General features: G+C 36.3%; 1 protein-coding gene across 7 annotated transcripts in view; it reads right to left on the bottom strand.

The window, feature by feature from the left end:
* ZFAND4 (zinc finger AN1-type containing 4) overlaps positions 1–22,970 on the bottom strand; it is a 40,141-nt gene extending 17,171 nt beyond the window's left edge. For 3 of the 7 annotated variants that reach the window (XM_058185373.1, XM_058185369.1, XM_058185372.1), the window contains exons 1-7: positions 22,816–22,970; positions 20,150–20,343; positions 17,091–17,166; positions 16,483–16,550; positions 6,138–6,324; positions 4,799–4,946; positions 3,012–4,148 (exon numbers count right to left, since the gene is read on the bottom strand). In XM_058185373.1, coding sequence (XP_058041356.1) covers positions 3,012–4,148; positions 4,799–4,946; positions 6,138–6,324; positions 16,483–16,550; positions 17,091–17,166; positions 20,150–20,333 — 1,800 coding nt within the window. In that variant the 5' untranslated portion in view covers positions 20,334–20,343; positions 22,816–22,970. Of the gene's footprint in view, positions 1–3,011; positions 4,149–4,798; positions 4,947–6,137; positions 6,325–16,482; positions 16,551–17,090; positions 17,167–20,149; positions 20,344–20,587; positions 20,728–21,387; positions 22,215–22,815 lie in introns of those variants that run through there. The other 4 variants (XM_058185374.1, XM_058185370.1, XM_058185371.1 and 1 more) reach the window with 4 other exon arrangements.

Below are 22,970 nucleotides of genomic sequence, written 5' to 3'. Positions count from 1 at the left end.
TGCCTGAGCGGGGGGAGATACAGGCGACAGAGGCCTTGTCACCTCCTCCACCTGGCCTGCCTCTGGCTCCTGGAGCTGAGCCAGAGAGGCCGGCCCTGCAGAGGGGAGCCCCGACGGCCCTTCCCCCTCACTCTCTGAATCACTTTCTGGAAGGGGGCCAGGCCCAGGAGGGGGGCTGGAGCCACAACACTCTCTCGTCTCTTTCTCTTACGGTAATAGAGATGCATTTGGCACCCTCTAAATTTCAATCTTATCAATTTGCTACGGTTCATTCTCATCTATCATTTGTATCACTGTTTCCCAACCTTGGCAACTTTTAGGTTTGTGGACTTCAATTCCTAGAATTTTCATTAATGCCTATGCTGGTGGTGGAATTCTGGGATTTGAAGTCCACACACCTGCAAACTGCCAATATTAGGAAACAGTGGTTTATACAGTTTGGGTTTTGTAGAGATTTCCTGTACTTTCTTATTCCTCACCAACATTTTTTCTGAGATGATACAATGTACACACACAGGAAAGACTTTTGATTTCTAACAGAGATATTTTTATTATTTAAATACTTTTTTTTATAAATGTGCAATTGATTGTATGAATCTATGCTGTCGACACTGTGTGTCTCTACCCACCATTAGGTAAAGGTAAAGGTTCCCCTCGCACATACATGCTAGTCGTTGCCGACTCTAGGGGGCAGTGCTCATCTCCGTTTCAGAGCCGAAGAGCCAGCGCTGTCCGAAGACGTCTCCGTGGTCATGTGGCCGGCATGACTCAATGACAAAGGTGCACGGAACGCTGTTACCTTCCCACCAAAGATGGCCCCTATTTTTTCTACTTGCATTTTTACGTGCTTTCAAAACTGCTAGGTTGGCAGAAGCTGGGACAAGTAATGGGAGTTCACCCTGTTACATGGCAGCACTAGGGATTTGAACCACTGAGCTGCTGACCTTTCGATCGACAAGCTCAACGTCCTAGCCCGAGTCACCGCATCCATTAACCTATCAATAATTTGTATGATAGTCCTATAATCCAGAAATCCACAATTTTTCTGGCACTGGGCGAGCAGTGACTGTGCACACCTCCATTTGTGCAAGCGGTGGGCATGCACACTTGTCTCTCATACAAATGGAGCTTTGTGTTTGTACACTTGCTTGCTGCTCACGCAATGGAGCTGTGCATCCACGTGCCATTTGCCTGCCACTTTTGTGACCCAGTTCTGAATGGACCACAGGCCAGGGGTTGTGGACCCCTGCTATAGTCTATTCCTATAAACACTTCTATCCACTATTATTATTTATTCTAAGTTTCGTTTGAGTACCTTCTTCTTCTGCTTCCCTTTCTTTTCCCAGCATCTTTTACAATCTCTTGCTGATTCAGCCCACACTTTGGGAATGAGAGCAGAATCCTCTCAGGTCCAATTCAAATAACTTTTGGTCAACTTTCCTTTGGACAGGGGCTGCTATTGGATGGTCTTTTATTGCCTGTTGGTACCTCTGGGCCCCCTGCCAGACTTTCCAGGGCTTTCTGGCATTGTCAAGAGATTTACTGCTACAGTGTTTGACTGTTGTTGCAGAAGCCAATCTTGTTGACTTGTGGTTCTGGCTGTTGCTGGATTGGCACTTCCATTGCTGGGACAATGCAGCTGCTCCTTGTATTGCTGGTTGAACAGACTGGCTTAACTGTCATGGCTGCTACTGGTTGAAGGGGGCTGCTGATACTATCCCTGGCTTTTCTGCCCCTTCCCTCTCCAACTGTCACTTTTTCCTGGACTTTCATGTCTCCCTATCTGCAGTTATGCCATTGCTTATTCTTTCTCTAATTCACATATCCTCTACTTCATCACGCAACATAACTACAAGGACCATACCGTCCTTTTTATCAGTAGCAGTGCTGCAAGCCATAATAAAAGAAAAAGGTAGGAAATGATGCAGGAATGCATTTTCTGCATTGTGTTTCTTTCTGCCTTGGGGCTTCTCATTGTAATTTAAAAATATTGCTCTGCAAAATCAGTAATGTAAACTTAATTGACCTCTTGCACTTAACCTCACTGACAATCAGGATTATTTTATTGTAGAATTATCCTTAATATTGTTGGCTTCTAATTATGAGTAATCTGAACCCCTAGTTTTTAATGATGAAGCCATTTTTATCTTCCACTGAAGTCCTATTTGTACAATTGGTATGTTAGCACATGAAAAAACCTTTCTGCTTTATTGCTTAAAAAAATTGTTCTATCTGTGCCCTTTTTGTCTGATGCATTCTTGGGGGAAAATAGGGCAGACGACGGTCCCCTTTCTCACAACTTACTAGTTCCTTCTTTTCACATGCGGGGAGGTCATATGAATTTTGCAGGCTTTTTTTTACAGATTTTGTGCCAATGGATGAATAGTGAAGGCAAGTGCTAAGAAATACTGGTAGTTCTCGACTTACAACAGTTCACTCAGTGACCGTCTGAAGCAACAACATCACTGAAAAAGTGACATGACTATTTTTCACACTTATGACCATTGCAGTACCCCATGGTCATGTGATTTACATTCAGAAGCTTGACAACTGACTCACATTTATGACGGTTGCAGTGTCCCAGGGTCATGTGATCCCCTTTTGCAAACCTTCTGACAAGCAAAGTCAATGGAGAAGCCAAATTCACTTAACAACCATATTAGTAATTTAACAACTGCAGAGATTGACTTAACAAATGTGGCAACAAAAGTTGTAAAATGGGATAAAATTCACTTAACAAATTTCTTACTTAACAACATAAATTTTGGGCTCAATTGTGGTCGTAAATTGAGGACTAACTAGTTATTCTGGCCAGAGGACCCCTCAGCTCTCTTGCATGTGATCACTAATAACATAAATGGAAAATATATGAATAGGTCTGTAAAAGGAATCAGGCTCCGACTGAGGCAGCAAAGGCGCAGGGGGCTTCTTGACCAATAAATAGGGAGTAAACCCAACTACAAGTACAAATCTCACCTTTGTAAAAAATAAAATAAAGTATGAGTACTTACTAAAAAATATCCAGGCATGTCATTGGGAGGAGAAGCCGTTCTAAAACTTTCTTCTTGAAAATGTTGAAAGTTGGTAGTTAATGAAATACCAGAAGTCCGAAACCTGCTTGTGCCACAGGAATTCGGTAAGCCATCTCTATTTGTGCTTCGGGTAAATGAACTTAGCAAACTTATGTTATTTACAGAAACAACAGGGTCTTTGGAAGCCTTAATTGCTACTTCTGTGATATCCCTTGCCTCCACTTTAGAATGGGGATCAGGCCTTTTGCTAGGTAAATCTAAACCAATGCCATGAAATCTAGATGTTCTTGAATAAGAGGAATCTGCTAAACTGTGCACCTCCAATGACTGTATAATGTTTGGAGAAATAGTGGGCCTCAAGCCAGCTTCTTCAAAATATTTCGAGTGAGCTTGAGATTTCTGAGGACTGTAATGCGCCATCTGTGATGAACAATGAAGAGGTGACAGGCGTGTTTTCTTAAGACTAAACTCATGAGAGTTAAAAATACTATTATCTGCTGTTGCAAAAGTCAAAGTTTTTGCGATAGATTTGTTTTGATGCTCCTGTGGTAACTGAAGCGTAGTATTCCCTTCTTCTGATCCAGACATTTTGCTGCATGAGTCACTGCAAGTTGCTTCTGATACCAAGGCAAGAGTCTCTTTGTTTGGTAGAACATTTTTTTCTGCAGTATACAGATTTACATTGGTGAGATCTGGATACAAGAAAGGACATCTTTCATTGGATGATGTACCACTTTGCACATTTTTTTCCAAATTAGCAAGTGCAGTTGTCACTTGAGGAACTACATTGCTTTCAGAAAGTTTTGCCTCTCCCTTTTCCACAGATGATACTTTGGAAGACAGTGCCATGCTGTTAATTGAATGAGATGGTGAAATACTCTCCCATTTGTCATTTTCTTTAAGAAAGTTTCTAGTATTGGATGACACTTTTTTATCAGTATGTGCTAGGGTTGAAAAGGTATTCGGAGATATTCCTGAGGTATGTAAATTTTCAGGAGGCAGACAGGATTGCCCAATATGAGGAAGTGCTCGTAGAAAATTATGACGAACAGTTGCAAGCGAGCCACTAGATGGATGAAGGACCACTGGAGAATGACGGTTCACTTTGATCTTAGGCTGTGGGGAAAAAATGGAAAAGTAGTTAGTTTTAATTATAGTGCAACTACAGAACCCCAATGTATTTCTTCACCAGTTTTGCACTGTAGCATTAACTCTCTTTTATATTTCAGTTTGAAGAATTTCATAATACTTAAAATATTATTCAATATCCAGACTCAAAAATAACTTGCTTTCCTTTCAATAGTAATTTTAATCAGTAATCTTTATCCAATTAGAACAGGGTTTTTCCAATTTTCTCAGGCTGTTAAAATCTATTTGGTAAAAAAAATATGGATCAAAAGGAAAATGTCTTTTGGTAGAAAACAGACTGATTTCAAGTGAACTATTTTTTGTCCTTGGCTTCTTGTTCAAAGTACTTGTCCAAGTGATTCTATAGATCAGTTGGAAAAACTCTGAATTGGAATGATGAAACTATCACAATATTTAATACTCTTTAGGCTAAAAATGACAGCTGATGATGATAGCCTCCTGACACACATTTCAAAACATATTTTTTTAGAAGTACATTATATTGGTACAGTTTATATAAATTAATTTTGGATATTATACTGTATATTGAGTAATATCTGTTATGGAACAAGTAATTTAAAGGTTTTTAATTGTTATTTACTGATATCTAGAGATTATCTTATATTTTATGACTTTACCTTTTTATTAAGATTCATGCTTTCCATTTTTGCCTTTAGCAGCTTCATTTTATTCATTGTAATGGAGTTCTCAATAATCTGTTGCCCAGAAGGAGATATTTCTGTATCTTCATCATCATCAGCATACAAATTATAAACAGAACCACCACTGTGGCAAGAAGAAAATTCAGATGTGATCTAGTACTGTACATGTTAACACTTTGTAAGTCAGAATTATAAAAATATAGCAAAAGTGTTTCTGAAACAAAACAGTGATATTTTTGAATTTCAAAAGGATTTTTACATCCAATATCTTTTAGATCTAATTTTTACTTGCAAACTGTCCTTATATGTGCCAAATGAAATAGCACCTTCTAATAAAAAAAGAGGATTCTCTCTATATGTGAATATGTACACATGTAGGAAAAACATGTTAATGAATGTAACAATCTCCTTTTCTCTTTTCCTTCAGATACCATTCACTGGTCATTTTTCATTGCAAGCATATGGAGTGAGTGTCGCCTGCTTTAGTTTTGATACAGGAAAAAAAGGAATACCTCTGTTATAACTTTTCTTCTTTTGAAAAATTACTTCTGATCATTTTTCTAAAGGATAAATATTAGCTAGATAAGAAACTTCAATAACTCAAAAACTTCATTTAATAATGAAGCTTGGAAATATTGGATTGGAAATATTGGAACTAACCTAAAAGTCAGATTTACACAAGCTTAAGTACCACGTAAGTCATTGTAGGGACTGGAAGACAGAGACACAATGTTCAGAAACCTTACAGAATTTAAAGATGTTATATCCTTTCTTAAAAGATCTCTACAATGTGACAAAAATATTAAAGAAAAAACATTTGAATGCCATGTTTGGAAACATATTTAAAAATCTAATTAAAGTTACTACTCTTTGAAACTAGACACTGTGAATGGGGAAATACATCAGTCACGAACTGAAATTTTACTGAAGTTACTCAGGTAATTCCAGAAGCTATTTTTTCATTGAATTATAGGGCTGGAAGGGATCTGTGAGGTCTTCTAGTCCAACTCCCTGCCCAAGGCAGGTCACCCTATTGCATCACGGACATATGGTTATCCAATCTTTTCTTGAAGACCTCCAACAAAGGAATACCCACAAGTCCAGGAGGTAAGCTGTTCTGTTGATTAAATGTTCTTATTCTTGGGAAATTTATCGTTAGTTCCAGATTGGAATTCTCTTTAACAAATCCCAAAGGTGCTTTATCAAGAGGCAACTGGACTTTCTTGTTTTTCTTTGAAGACATTTCACTTCTTATCAAAGAAGCTTCTTCGGTTCTGATGCCTTCTTTGTCTATCTATCTAAAGAAATAACATACCTTAAAGATTCAGATAATGGTGTTAAAGTTCCATCTCCCCTGTCCACAACTCGAAAAAAATTCAGCTGGTCTCCTTCCTGGTAGACCAAGAATGTAACGTGTTTGCTGGATGGAACCTTTTCCCAGATATCATCTCGACAGGGCCCCATATATTCTGCTATTTCTTTAATTGGGTCTTCCAAAGGAACTACCAAGAAAAGAAACATGAAGAAAAAAGATCGTTTGAAAGGGACTACATTTTCATCTGAATGCCGACATGAAGGACATGTTCAGAAACCTTACAGAATTTAAAGATGTTATATCCTTTCTTAAAAGATCTCTACAATGTGACAAAATATTAAAGAAAAACATTTGAATGCCATGTTTGGAAACATATTTAAAATCTAATTAAAGTTACTACTCTTTGAAACTAGACACTGTGAATGGGGAAATACATCAGACACGAACTGAAATTTTACTGAAGTTACTCAGGTAATTCCAGAAGCTATTTTTTCATTGAATTATAGGGCTGGAAGGGATCTGTGAGGTCTTCTAGTCCAACTCCCTGCCCAAGGCAGGTCACCCTATTGCATCACGGACATATGGTTATCCAATCTTTCTTGAAGACCTCCAACAAAGGAATACCTCTGTTATAACTTTTCTTCTTTTGAAAAATTACTTCTGATCATTTTTCTAAAGGATAAATATTAGCTAGATAAGAAACTTCAATAACTCAAAAACTTCATTTAATAATGAAGCTTGGAAATATTGGATTGGAAATATTGGAACTAACCTAAAAGTCAGATTTACACAAGCTTAAGTACCACGTAAGTCATTGTAGGGACTGGAAGACAGAGACACAATGTTCAGAAACCTTACAGAATTTAAAGATGTTATATCCTTTCTTAAAAGATCTCTACAATGTGACAAAAATATTAAAGAAAAAACATTTGAATGCCATGTTTGGAAACATATTTAAAAATCTAATTAAAGTTACTACTCTTTGAAACTAGACACTGTGAATGGGAAATACATCAGACACGAACTGAAATTTTACTGAAGTTACTCAGGTAATTCCAGAAGCTATTTTTTCATTGAATTATAGGGCTGGAAGGGATCTGTGAGGTCTTCTAGTCCAACTCCCTGCCCAAGGCAGGTCACCCTATTGCATCACGGACATATGGTTATCCAATCTTTTCTTGAAGACCTCCAACAAAGGAATACCCACAAGTCCAGGAGGTAAGCTGTTCTGTTGATTAAATGTTCTTATTCTTGGGAAATTTATCGTTAGTTCCAGATTGGAATTCTCTTTAACAAATCCCAAAGGTGCTTTATCAAGAGGCAACTGGACTTTCTTGTTTTTCTTTGAAGACATTTCACTTCTTATCAAAGAAGCTTCTTCGGTTCTGATGCCTTCTTTGTCTATCTATCTAAAGAAATAACATACCTTAAAGATTCAGATAATGGTGTTAAAGTTCCATCTCCCCTGTCCACAACTCGAAAAAAATTCAGCTGGTCTCCTTCCTGGTAGACCAAGAATGTAACGTGTTTACTGGATGGAACCTTTTCCCAGACATCATCTCGACAGGGCCCCATGTATTCTGCTATTTCTTTAATTGGGTCTTCCAAAGGAACTACCAAGAAAAGAAACATGAAGAAAAAAGATCGTTTGAAAGGGACTACATTTTCATCTGAATGCCGACATGAAGGACATGTTCACAGAAACTCGTTTCTAATGAACCAAGTAAAGCATTATGCAACTTTATTAAATAAATCAGATTTAGAGGATGTAATGGGCTGTAAGAATAACCCTTGAGAAAGAGGAGGAAGAGCTGCAACCAAGAAAATGATCAGATAAAGAATGTAAGTCCAAGACAAAAATGCAATTTAAGAAAATTTCTCAGAAATTTCCCTAGTTTTCTTAAAAATAAAGGGGAGGCACTTTCTGACTTGTAAGATTCTGTTACTGTAATCCTAAAAGTAAAATAAATTGAAAAAATAAAATAAAATAAAATAAAATAAATATAATCATTTTTATGGTGTTGGTGGTTAAGCAAACAAATTTTCCATAATGGGTGTTTTTTGCCAGAAACCATAAGTATACACCCAAAATATCCCAAAAATCAGTATTGGGTGACTGAGATCACTTGACTATGGGTTTATGTGTTTGCGACCATTTGAATTTTGAAAACAAAGTAGCTGTGGTACAGTTGTAACTTCAATAGTCGCTAAGTGACCGGTCATTAAATAAGGACTGCCTGTACTATTTTCTCCTATCAATCTTGATGAGATATAACAATGTTTCATTAATGTTCTCTAGAACATGTTCTCAGTATATCAGATTCAGAGATATGGTGTGAAATCTTTAGCATAGAACTAAATCAGATTCAGAGGATGTAATGGGCTGTAAGAATAACCCTTGAGAAAGAGGAGGAAGAGCTGCAACCAAGAAAATGATCAGATAAAGAATGTAAGTCCAAGACAAAAATGCAATTTAAGAAAATTTCTCAGAAATTTCCCTAGTTTTCTTAAAAATAAAGGGGAGGCACTTTCTGACTTGTAAGATTCTGTTACTGTAATCCTAAAAGTAAAATAAATTGAAAAAATAAAATAAATATAATCATTTTTGTGGTGTTGGTGGTTAAGCAAATTTTCCATAATGGGTGTTTTTTGCCAGAAACCAGAAGTATACACCCAAAATATCCCAAAAATCAGTATTGGGTGACTGAGATCACTTGACTATGGGTTTATGTGTTTGCGACCATTTGAATTTTGAAAACAAAGTAGCTGTGGTACAGTTGTAACTTCAATAGTCGCTAAGTGACCGGTCATTAAATAAGGACTGCCTGTACTATTTTCTCCTATCAATCTTGACGAGATATAACAATGTTTCATTAATGTTCTCTAGAACATGTTCTCAGTATATCAGATTCAGAGATATGGTGTGAAATCTTTAGCATAGAACTAAATCAGATTCAGAGATATGGTGTGAAATCTTTAGCATAGAACTAAATCAGATTCAGAGATATGGTGTGAAATCTTTAGCATAGAACTAAATCAGATTTAGTCACAAAACCCTGTTTTAAAATAGAAATAAAACTGGATTTAGGTTGTTGAATATCAACAAACATTTCTACTGTTTTATAAAATTTAAGGTTTTCTTTTTATATTAAGAAGATCATTAACATCAAAAGCATCATGGAGCATATAAAATCTCAGGTACAGACCAACAGCATCAAGGCCCTTTCCATAATTGCATAGCTCTCTGGAAAACTGTTAGCTATAATCTTCAGAACTTGGAATTTTCTCCAAATCTCTGCTGATGTACTATAATCCACAATTCACAAGTTAGGTTTTTCCATTCAAGCATAGAAGTGACATAGTGAAACAAATAAGAATAAAATTTTCTTGCAAGTCCACCAAATATGAAAATATGTAGCATCATCACAATCACACCTCCAACATTTCGCTTGGATATTAGGATACATACATGATAATTTTTGGGATCTATGCCATCTATAAAACATCTTATAAAATTTTCCTTAAATTCTGTGCTTGTGTAAACTTAACATTTCTAACCCAAATTTTCTCCCATGTTTCCAACATTATTGGTTCCTGAATATTCTGTGCCCATTTTATCATACAATCCTTTACCAAATCCTTTTCCGAATCTATTTCAAGCAACACATTATACAATCTCTTTATATGCTCCTGGGTCTGATTTCTAATTTGCTTTATTAAATTTTCCTCCCTTTGCATTATACCAATTTTTTGATCTTCTTTCCATCTAGCACTTATTTGCCCATATTGAAACCAAGTATAATTCCTCCCTTCTTCATTTAATACCTGTAATGATTTTAATTGCAATCTACCTCCTTCAACATACAAAAGTTCTTTATAAGTAATCATTTCCTGTTTCTGTTCTATATTTATATTCTCTATTGCATGTCTAGGGCTCGCCCATATAGGAATCTTGTATTCTAATTTATAGGAATATTTTTTCCAGACCCGCAAAAGAGCACTTCTCAACACATGATTCTTAAAAGCCCTATCCACTTTTTTTTCATAAAATAAGTACGCATGCCATCCATATAACAAGTCATAACCTTCTATATTCAAAATTCTTTCCTCTGTTAAGTTAAACCAGTCACTTATTACTGAAAGGGCTACTGCTTCATAATATAATTTAAAGTTAGGCATTCTTAAACCACCTCTTTCCCGTGAGTCCTGTATTATTTTCATTTTAACCCTCGCCTTTTTACCCTGCCATATAAATTTGTTAATCCCAATCTGCCAATCTTCCAAATTTTTAATTATTGGTATCATCTGGAACAGAAACAAAAATCTAGGTAACACATTCATTTTAATAGCCGCAATCCTTCCCAATAGGGATAACTGCAATTTCTTCCAGCCACTCATATCATTCTGAACTTTTTGCCATAGCAAGTCATAATTATTCTTATAAAGTTTCTTGTTCGATGAGCTAATATAGACCCCTAAATATTTAACCTTTTTTACTACCTCAAATCCTGTCATTTCCTCTAGTTTTTGTTTCTGTTGTATAGACATATTTTTAATTATCACTTTTGTTTTATTCTGATTTATTTTAAATCCTGATACCTTTCCATATTTATCAATTACTTCCAACAAAAATCTACTTGAATTATAGGATTTGTTAACGTAACCACTACATCATCTGCAAAAGCTCTAACTTTATACTCATATTGTCTAATCTTAATTCCTCTATTTTCATTAATTTCGTATTTTATCTAATAATGGTTCCAGAGTCAAAACAAACAATAATGGTGATAAGGGACATCCCTGTCTCGTTCCTTTCGCAATCTTAATAACTTCTGTCAAGCTACCATTTACTATAATCTGTGCTGTTTGCTCTCCATAAATCGCTTTAAATATTCTAATAAAACAGGCTCCAAATTGCATTTTCTATTAATTTAAATAAAAATCCCAATGCAATCGATCAAAGGCTTTCTGCATCCAAAAAAATAAGTGCCGCTGAAGTATTCTTCTTTTCCAAATATTCCAATATATTAATAATCTGTCTGACATTATTCCTCATCTGCCTCCCTTTTATAAAACCAGATTGATCAGTATGAATTCTTTGTTGTAAAACTAACATTAATCTATTTGCTATTATTTTTACAAAAATCTTATAATCATTATTTAAAAGTGAAATCGGCCTGTAGTTACCAGGTTTAGAGCAGTCTTGCTCCTCTTTTGGTATCAGTGAAATAAAAGATGTTTTCCATGACGGGGGTATTCCCACTCCTAATTGTATCTGATTAAATAAAATTTGTCTATATAATGATTTAAGTCTTTAAAATTTGGAGAAGGCCCAAAAAATCTTGTTGGAAGAGAAGAGGTATTTTTACAATGGCTGCAGCATCTGATGAGATCACCTGATCATAATCTGTAACCTGCTCAGCTGGCTTCTGACAAGCAAGGTCAATTGAGGAACCTTAACAACCATGTGATCCCCTTACCCATGGTAAAAAAGGATCGCAAAATCGGGTCTGATCACCCGATGATTGCTTAATATCTACATCAATGACCAAAACTCCAGAACCAATTGGGGTGGTAGGTGAGGACTACTTGTTATTAGCCTTCTTGCAGCAGCTTCTTGAAACTGACAAGACCCTAATGTTTCATCCTGTAGCTAGCATGTTAGGAAAATAGCCAGTGTCAGCACATTCCTTTGGATGTGTATTACCAACTGTGTGTCTGCTTTCAAGAGTAATTCCTTCCTCTCCAATTAAAATTAACAAATATTAATTCTCTTAATAAATCATCATCATTATCATCCCATTGCTGGGGTGACCATTCCACCATGAAGGAATAGAGGAAAAAGGCTAATTTGCCTTTTACCTGGCTTTCTCAAGTTCTGAAAAACTTTCTTGTAATTTGGCCTTACCCATCTGTTTGAAGTTGTGTCCTATCACTCTAAAACACAAGAAATCTAAAGAACAATAATAACTACTGTCGTGATCAGGCGGTTTTTCCACTTAGTGACCACTTTGCTTATTGACCAAACTGCTGGTCCCAAATGTGGTAGCTAAATGAGAATTACCTTTATAGTGCATAAGGTAGTGTTATTAAATTAAAACAGAAGGGGAGATAAATCATATACTAGCTCTAACCTCTTCCCATTCATTAAGAAATGATAAGCATAATTTAAGATAGTTTAAGCTCTCTATAAAAACACAAAGATGAGATATAACAATGTTTCATTAATGTTCTCTAGAACACGTTCTCAGTATATCAGATTCAGAGATATGGTGTGAAATCTTTAGCATAGAACTAAATCAGATTCAGAGGATGTAATGGGCTGTAAGAATAACCCTTGAGAAAGAGGAGGAAGAGCTGCAACCAAGAAAATGGTCAGATAAAGAATGTGAGTCCAAGACAAAAATGCAATTTAAGAAAATTTCTCAGAAATTTCCCTAGTTTTCTTAAAAATAAAGGGGAGGCACTTTCTGACTTGCAAGATCCTGTTACTGTAATCCTAAAAGTAAAATAAATTGAAAAAATAAAATAAAAGCAGTATTAGCATTCAGAACTTTGATTTTTCTACCCTCTTCTATCTTGAAGGGTTGACAGAGAGAACAGATATTTATATTTGCTGAATTAGTCATTTTGAAATTCACCAGTGCTGTAATATTTAACAATAAAATATCAGGGTGCTCTACCAGTACTTTTTATTATAATTTAGAAGTTGCAACCCATTTAGATTAGGCTCATAGCTAGAATGGTATATTACAGAGTATACTTCAATAAGTGAATGGAGTAAGGGCAAAAAAGAAATCTGATTTTATCTATTGATTTTAATTACACAGAAGTTGCAACTTTCCACATGAAGAAATGATCTCGAAATTTGTCTATATAATTTTTTTTTTATTGAAAGAGTTTTAAAAAACAAAAACATTTTCCCCCCCTTTTTCCCCCCTCCCTCCTAAAAAAAACAAAACAAAAAAACAAAAAAAACAAAAAACCCTCCCCCCCCCCCCCCCGGCTTCCCGGGTCAATCACAAGGTATTGTTATACATAAACCAAGCATAGAATAAAATTTTCCCTTCCAATCCAAATAACCACATCCAAAGCTTTTCATCTCCCAACCCCCTTCCCATTACATAAAATAACTTTCTAATTATTCAAAGGCAATCTGATATTTCTTAATCTGATATCTGTTTTGTAGATAATCAATCCATTTTTTCCATTCAATTAAATATTTTTCCTGCGTATTGTCTTTTAAAAACGCTGAGATTTTAGCCATCTCAGCCAAATTAATAACTTTCAATATCCATTCTTCTATTGTAGGTATCTCTTCTTCTTCCAGTATTGTCCAATCAACAGTCTTGCTGCTGTTATTAAATTCAGAATCAATTTAGTCTCAATCCCTGTACAATCCGTTATAATTCCCAAAAGGAAAAATTGTGGCAGGAACTTTATCTTCTTCTTCAGTACATTTTGAATAATCCACCAAATTCTTATCCAAAAGACCTTAATTTTCTTGCAAGTCCACCAAATATGAAAATATGTAGCATCATCACAATCACACCTCCAACATTTCGCTTGGATATTAGGATACATACATGGTAAATTTTTGGGATCTATGCCATCTATAAAACATCTTATAAAATTTTCCTTAAATTCTGTGCTTGTGTAAACTTAACATTTCTAACCCAAATTTTCTCCCATGTTTCCAACATTATTGGTTCCTGAATATTCTGTGCCCATTTTATCATACAATCCTTTACCAAATCCTTTTCCGAATCTATTTCAAGCAACACATTATACAATCTCTTTATATGCTCCTGGGTCTGATTTCTAATTTGCTTCATTAAATTTTCCTCCCTTTGCATTATACCAATTTTTTGATCTTCTTTCCATCTAGCACTTATTTGCCCATATTGAAACCAAGTATAATTCCTCCCTTCTTCATTTAATACCTGTAATGATTTTAATTGCAATCTACCTCCTTCAACATACAAAAGTTCTTTATAAGTAATCATTTCCTGTTTCTGTTCTATATTTATATTCTCTATTGCATGCCTAGGGCTCGCCCATATAGGAATCTTGTATTCTAATTTATAGGAATATTTTTTCCAGACCCGCAAAAGAGCACTTCTCAACACATGATTCTTAAAAGCCCTATCCACTTTTTTTTCATAAAATAAGTACGCATGCCATCCATATAACAAGTCATAACCTTCTATATTCAAAATTCTTTCCTCTGTTAAGTTAAACCAGTCACTTATTACTGAAAGGGCTACTGCTTCATAATATAATTTAAAGTTAGGCATTCTTAAACCACCTCTTTCCCGTGAGTCCTGTATTATTTTCATTTTAACCTCGCTTTTACCCTGCCATATAAATTTGTTAATCCCAATCTGCCAGTCTTCCAAATTTTTATCCTTTTTAATTATTGGTATCATCTGGAACAGAAACAAAAATCTAGGTAACACATTCATTTTAATAGCCGCAATCCTTCCCAATAGGGATAACTGCAATTTCTTCCAGCCACTCATATCATTCTGAACTTTTTGCCATAGCAAGTCATAATTATTCTTATAGAGTTTCTTGTTCGATGAGCTAATATAGACCCCTAAATATTTAACCTTTTTTACTACCTCAAATCCTGTCATTTCCTCTAGTTTTTGTTTCTGTTGTATAGACATATTTTTAATTATCACTTTTGTTTTATTCTGATTTATTTTAAATCCTGATACCTTTCCATATTTATCAATTACTTCCAACAAAAATCTACTTGAATTTATAGGATTTGTTAAGGTAACCACTACATCATCTGCAAAAGCTCTAACTTTGTACTCATATTGTCTAATCTTAATTCCCTCTATTTTCATTAATTCTCGTATTTTATCTAATAATGGTTCCAGAGTCAAAACAAACAATAATGGTGATAAGGGACATCCCTGTCTTGTTCCTTTCGCAATCTTAATAACTTCTGTCAAACTACCATTTACTATAATCTGTGCTGTTTGCTCTCCATAAATCGCTTTAATTATTCTAATAAAACAGTCTCCAAATTGCATTTTCTATTAATTTAAATAAAAATCCCAATGCAATCGATCAAAGGCTTTCTCTGCATCCAAAAAATAAGTGCCGCTGAAGTATTCTTCTTTCCAAATATTCCAATATATTAATAATCTGTCTAACATTATTCCTCATCTGCCTCCCTTTATAAAACCAGATTGATCAGTATGAATTCTTTGTTGTAAAACTAACATTAATCTATTTGCTATTATTTTTACAAAATCTTATAATCATTATTTAAAAGTGAAATCGGCCTATAGTTACCAGGTTTAGAGCAGTCTTGCTCCTCTTTGGTATCAGTGAAATAAAAGATGTTTTCCATGACGGGGTATTCTACCCTAATTGTATCTGATTAAATAAAATTTGTCTATATAATGATTTAAGTCTTTAAAATTTGGGGAAGGCCCAAAAAATCTTGTTGGAAGAGAAGAGGTATTTTTACAATGGTTGCAGCATCTGATGAGATCACCTGATCATAATCTGTAACCTGCCCAGCTGGCTTCTGACAACAAGATCAATTGAGGAACCTTAACAACCATGTGATCCCCTTACCCATGATAAAAAAGGGTCGCAAAATCGGGTCTGATCACCCGATGATTGCTTAATATCTACATCAATGACCAAAACTCCAGAACCAATTGGGGTGGTAGGTGAGGACTACTTGTAATTAGCCTTCTTGCAGCAGCTTCTTGAAACTGACAAGACCCTAATGTTTTACCCTGTAGCTAGCATGTTAGGAAAATAGCCAGTGTCAGCACATTCCTTTGGATGTGTATTACCAACTGTGTGTCTGCTTTCAAGAGTAATTCCTTCCTCTCCAATTAAAATTAACAAATATTAATTCTCTTAATAAATCATCATCATTATCATCCCATTGCTGGGGTGACCATTCCACCATGAAGGAATAGAGGAAAAAGGCTAATTTGCCTTTTACCTGGCTTTCTCAAGTTCTGAAAAACTTTCTTGTAATTTGGCCTTACCCATCTGTTTGAAGTTGTGTCCTATCACTCTAAAACACAAGAAATCTAAAGAACAATAATAACTACTGTCGTGATCAGGCGGTTTTTCCACTTAGTGACCACTTTGCTTATTGACCAAACTGCTGGTCCCAAATGTGGTAGCTAAATGAGAATTACCTTTATAGTGCATAAGGTAGTGTTATTAAATTAAAACAGAAGGGGAGATAAATCATATACTAGCTCTAACCTCTTCCCATTCATTAAGAAATGATAAGCATAATTTAAGATAGTTTAAGCTCTCTATAAAAACACAAAGATTAAATATAAAAAAGGCCTACCTCTTTTTGTATTAATAGGGCCACCACGCATTGCTAAGATCAACTTCAAAGTACATCCTTCTGAAATGCTGTAAACAATCAATCAGACATATTTTGTAAGTTTTTCTTCTAGAAAGAGTGCAGAGAAAAGATGATTAGGAGTCTGGAGGCTAAAACGTATGATGAATAGTTGCAGGAACTGGGTATGTCTAATCTAACAAAGAGAAGGAGTGACATGATAGGGGTGACATGATAGCAGTCTTCCAATATTTGAGAAGCTGTCACAAAGAAGAGAGGGACAACTTATTCTCTAAAGTACCTGAAGGCAAGACAAGAAGTTAACGGATGGAAACTTATCAAAGAGAGAGATCCAACCTAGATCTAAAGAGAAATTCCCTGTTAGTGGGAACAATTAATCAGTGGAATGGCTTGCCCCCAGAAGTTGTGGGTGCTCCATCACTGGAGGTTTTTAAGAAGAGAGTGGACAACCACTTGTTCAGAATGGTATCGGGTCTCCTGCTTGGGCAGGGGACTGGATTAGAACACGTCCAAGGTTGCTTCCAACTCTTTTTTTTAATATAATCAAGAAATATTCAGAAACACTTGTATAATCACATTTGAATACTCACTGGTAATCATTCAAAGAATAGTCATCCTCCAACTCCACATTATTCCAGATTAAATGCTGCTGAGATACAGGGATACCTTGAAATATTAGTAAAATTGAATGGATATATTTACTTTGCAAAACTATGACTAAAATTACTAAAAGTTATTCATTTGGATATATATTCCTCTGAAATTAGCTCATTCTAAATGAAAAACATGATTTTAATTTGTATCATGCAAAACATTCCTGACTTAAACTCCTTATTTTTAGTGCTTATATTACCTCACCAACATCAGAGTTAATTTCATTAAATACTGCCCTACAATTCCTCAATTTGCTCAAGTTGGTATATATGATTGTTCCTTTCATTTTATCCTTGTAGCTCGGTGAAGTGGATTAGGCTGCAAGTATTATAAGACACTTGGTAGAATTCACTGGGAATTAAGGATTTGAAAATGTTTTTCCAAGTCAGAATAATCCACATTAACCCTAAGTAAGGGCTTGTTAAATTAGTCCTTAGTGATTGTATTTACAATGACATGCAGTTTGTAAGTGAGGCATCAAGACAACTATCAGGTTTATGATCAGCATGCAATATTCTGAGATAAAATGCAGTAATGCTTCTCCTCACTTAATGAAGTAATTTGCAAAATACCAGAATTTTATTCTGCTTTCATTTAATAACATGAAAATATTTAAAAGAACTGTCATAAATCCAAGATTGTTATACAATTCATGTACTATAGTATTTGATTGATCGCTGCTGTTTTCTAACCTCCTTTTTGACTTAATAAGGTGGTCAAAATTTTGTATTTCAACGTCGCTGCAAAGCTTGGATTCTTTATATAGGAGAGCTAAAGCTGACAACGAGCTGGTGTGGGTGAAAAATGCTAAGAAATTTCTTTGCATAAGTTGGTATATGTTTAAAACAAAAGAACAGCAATCAGTTTACTAGCTGTCCAACAGGCTGCAAAAAGCAATTGTAAAAAAAAAGTTGAAAAAACACGACTGATGTTTGAGAGTGACAGTAACTCAGTGATTAATATTTATTTTGCATATTAGGATACTAACAGCACTTGCTGAATTCTTATCGCTAAGAAATAGTGAACAACTAGGGAAGAGGCAGATGACCCAAAACTGTCCCTATATTTAAAAGGTTAAAAATAGGATCTAGGGAATGAAGATCAATGCTACAATAAGCTTGGAAAAATCTAGAGTAGAAAATAGAGCAGTATCTTTACAAGCAGTCCTCAACTTGTGATGGAAATTGATATTGGGATTGCTGATGCTAAGTGATATAGTCATAAAGTGTGACTTAATGTGGCCACACAGTTTAGCAATACAATCCAGGCAGCCCTGGTTTTGACTGTAACCTTAAGAAACGCAAGATAGTAAGCAAAAAACAGAGGGAGTCCCCAATAAAGTGTGGGAATGCCACAGAAGAGTGAGAGAGGCTCCGGGAGTCCCAATGTAGGCTATGCACAAATTGGGATGTGTGTGTGTGCTACAGTGCAGCACAAACTCAAAGAAGCTAGAGGGTGCTGGGATGCCTGTATATGAGTGCAGTGAGGAACAGAGAAGGAAGGTGCTGGGGATTTCTGTATGCAAACACCGGGAGGTCCAGGGAAGGAGAGTGCTGGTGGATGCATGCCTGTGTGTGGATACAAGAAAGCCAGGAAGGAGACTGCTGGTGGGTGTGAGCATGCAAAGGGTGAAAGAGGGTGCTGGTGTATGCAAAGAAAGGATGGGTGGCAGGGGACACATTTACCTGGGCAATTTGTTACATTCCCTGCCAGCTTCCCATTAATGTTAATGGGAAGCTGGTGCAGAAAATCAGCAACAGCAATCGTGACTGTAGGATGCTGCAACCAATCATAACTGCAAGCTGGTTGCCAAGCACTCAAATATTGTTCATGTGACTGTGGGGGCATGCAACAGCTTGAACTTTGAGGTCTGGTCATTAGTCCCTTTGTTAAGCACCACTGTAATTCCAAACAATTACTGAATGAATAATTGTTACTTGAGGACTACCTGCATTTCTTGGTTAATTTCCTGGTGTATTGTGGAATTCTGTAGACATAATATGCAGGCAGCCCTTAGGTAATAATCACTGGGATTGGGAACTATTTCATGAAAGGTGGAACTTCAAAAATGAATTGATATGATCCACTGCAAGAATGTTTTTGAGAAGGCTATTTGAAGAAGAAACATTACAGATGGATCTTGCTTATGAATTGCCTTATAGAAGCAACCAGTTATAATGGCGTTGAAAATATAACTTTGCAACAAGGTGCACTCTCAGGACCTTTGCAGCATCTTTAAATCACCTATCTGCCATTAGTTAGCACATATCCTGGCCCTGGTTTTTTCTTCCCTCCCCTCCCAGAACAGAGAGGTTGGAGAGAAAGAGATTATAAGATAGTAAGCAGATACACAATCAGGTACACACTGAAATGAATGTGCTAGTCTGGCTGTTTGCCTAGTATGCCAACTGGGAGCATGCTGGTGCTAGAACATTCCTTTGGATCTGTATTTCCTACCATGTGCCTGCTTATACTGTTGTTTTCCTTTTCTTTCCAATGAATCTAAATACAAACATTAATTTCCTTTTTGCTAATTATCCCAAAGCATCTAAAAGGGTGGGGGAGTAAAGGGAAAATGGAGATAAAATCGTAAGGATAGTTGTGGTCACATAATTTCCTTTAGCAACTGCATCACTTAGCAACCTTGTTGCTGGCCTCAATTATGATCATTAAATGAGGACTACCTGTGTTTGCTAAAAGTATTTTACACAGAACAGTCATTCATCATCCTTACCTCAAAATGTTGATTGACAAATGTTATTATAATTTGAGCTTTTATAAAAATACAAATATTTTTGAATTTGTACCGATATTTTGACCGAAGCAATTATATATTTGTTACATCTCCAGCCAAACTTATTTCTAGGAGCTCAATATAAATAAACTATTTTATGTTCAAATTTTTGACCAGACATTTAATTCTGTTGGTATTCCCTCTAAAATATCTGAACTTGCAAATTTCAAAACTAAATCCTGATGAAAAAACAACATGTACCTTCCAGTCTCTGGATTTTAGCTTTCACAGAAATAACTGTTTCAAAAGGAGACACTCGCAATTCAAAGCATGTTCCTGTAAGAGTTTCAATGAAGAGCTCCATGGTCTCATAGAAAGTAAGTTTGCAATGACATGATCCAACATTATCCTCATTGAAGAAAGGAGGTTCCTTCTTGCTGGCCATTCTAGTGTTCCTTGGGAAAAAAATCAGTTGGGTGTTATATCTCAATTTTAACTCAAGTCAGCTCTAAACAGGAAAAACTATGCTTTTGTTCATGTTTCAAGGTTAAGACTGATAGAAGATCTGTTGTCATAACATTTAGGAAATATTAACAACTATTAAAGTGTTCTTTAGTAACTGTTCAAAAGCAAGAAAACAAATTTCATTCTATTTTATTCACCCAGAAGTACATATTTAAAGGCAAAAAATGTAAATACCTGTAAATAAATGACTTCTTTCAATGTATTATTAATTTATTATAACATAAAGAGTACACTAAATTTTAAAATTCAGAGCAATTGCCTATGGAGATTCTCAATCATCCAGGTCATGGTTGTATCAAAGGTGCTTTTCAAAAGGTTACCAGACTTTCTTAGTTTTTTTTCCCTTGAAAACGTTTCGCTTCTCGGATCTTCAGTTTTGGCTGAATGGTTGGGAGAGGAAAGATTTATATTCCTTATATTTATATTCTGATTCAGAGCAATTCTTTGCATGAAAATACCGTAAGTCTCACTGAAGATAGTTAAGATTTTCCTTACAAAAAAGACCACTTTGGTGCAAGCAAGTAAGTACAGAAATCTACATACTAATGATTGAGGAAACCTAATCAACTGAGATAAATTTTGTAAATGATATCTTAAAAATATTTTCCATCTCCAAATTTCTACGTGTGAAGAACCTAGAAATTTGTAAGATTAGAATACTGCTCCTGGGAAAAGCATTTCCATTAATTCTGAAGCAACAAAAATAATAAAGATCAAGTGTGCTATAATAATCCATTACAATTGGCAATTCTATAACCACAGAAGATATAAAACTATTATGTGAACCCTCTAATATTACAAATGGAAGATGTTTGTACTCCTGCCAGCTGTGTACTCAGAATATACTACCTATCCTAAATGGCATAAATTGTTTCCTGTATGTTTTTGCAAAAGCTCTTATTGCAAAATAAAAAGCAGAACTGCACCAAAATGTTTGAAACACAGCCAGAATTCAGTTACTGAGTTACAATTACCTATTTTGGTTTGCTGATGGATCCCATGCTAAGCACTCTGGAAAATCACATACGCGATTTCACAAACAGTCAAGTAGTAGAAAACTGTTAACTGTTTCCATGGAACCAAAGAAATTGATAAGCTCTTGTGATCTTTCTGCCTTAAGTTAATATATAGTTTCTGGCTTTTTTGGATGGACTATGACAATCTATGAGTTGTATCAAAATGATTCTTCCCCTCCACCATGCACAGTCGTGCAGATATATTAATCCTGTGCATTACCAAAAGTTACTTATGTCCTTTATCTCTAATAATCACTATAGGTAGTCCTGTAGTTACGACCACAATACAGCCCAACATTTCTGTTGTTAAACATTTGTTAAATGAATTTTGCCTCATTTTACAACCTTTCTTGTCACAGTTGAAACCATGCAATTGATATATTAGTAACCTTGTTGTTAAGTGAATCTGGTTTCCTCATTGAGTTTGCTGGTCAGAAGGTCACAAAAGGTGGTTAGATGACCTTGGGACACAGCAAAGATCATAAATGTGAACAAATTGCCAAGTATCTGAATTTTGATCACACAATTATGGGGATGCTGCAAAAATTGTAACTGTGATAAAATGGCCATGTTACTTTTTCCTGCGCTGTTGGTCACCAAATGAACTGTTGTAAGTCGAGGACTATCTGTATATTAACGCTGTGTACTACCAAAAGTTACTTATGTTCTTTATCTCTAATCATCACTACTGTATATGACACACTGAAAAAGAAAAGAAAATAAGCTCCAATGTATGCGTCTACACAACTATCGAGCAAAAGAACTGAGCCATTTCTTATTCAACCTTCCACTCTCCCATTTACAATTATAGAGAATAGACTAACGTGCACAATAAATAAGAGCCTTGTTGGTAGAGCCCCCCAATGATTATTTAACCCAGGTTGCCAACTCCATTTAGAGAAACAGCCAAGCAGGCAGCTCGCCTTTTCCCACAGGATCGGGGAAATCAAAACTTGCTAGTTTGCGCCTTTTCAAAGCGGGAAAAAGCCCCGAAACCCAGGAAACTATAGAGGCCGCCAGAAACAAAAAGCTTCAAGATGGAAGCGCTAAAAGGGAACTAACTGTCTTTTACAGGGCTGGGCTCTTTCGGCCAGTTCCGGCCCTGGTTTTGCCAGCAGGCCCTTCGCGGGGAGCCTCTCGATTTCCAGGTCGCCCCGAAGGGAAGAAAGCGGCCTCTCTAATCTAACTCCCAGGCCAAGGAAGGTAACAGGCCCCACTTCGGAGCCTCCATTGAAGCTTTGTTGGCCACGACGCCTATCGGGACACCGGCTCTTGGGGCACGCTGAGGGGAGAAAAGAGGAGAAACGGGCGGGCGGGCGGGCGCGGCCACGCCTGCTTCCCCCCCACCACCAGAGGCGGCCAGGTGTGGAGACCCGTCCTCCTCACCTGCCGTTTCCCGCCACGCAGGGCCCCGCGGGAGGGGCCGACGCGTCGCCTCCCCCTTTCAGGGAGCTGCCGAGGCAGCCATGGAGCGGAGAAGACGATGGCGAGCGGAAGACATTCAGCCCCACGGGAGGGCCCGTTCCCTCCGCCCGGCGGCG

Source organism: Ahaetulla prasina, chromosome 5 (assembly GCF_028640845.1).
Source record: "Ahaetulla prasina isolate Xishuangbanna chromosome 5, ASM2864084v1, whole genome shotgun sequence".
NCBI lineage: Eukaryota > Metazoa > Chordata > Lepidosauria > Squamata > Colubridae > Ahaetulla > Ahaetulla prasina.
Note: the sequence above shows the minus strand (reverse complement) of the source record. Positions and strands in the feature narration are given on the sequence as shown.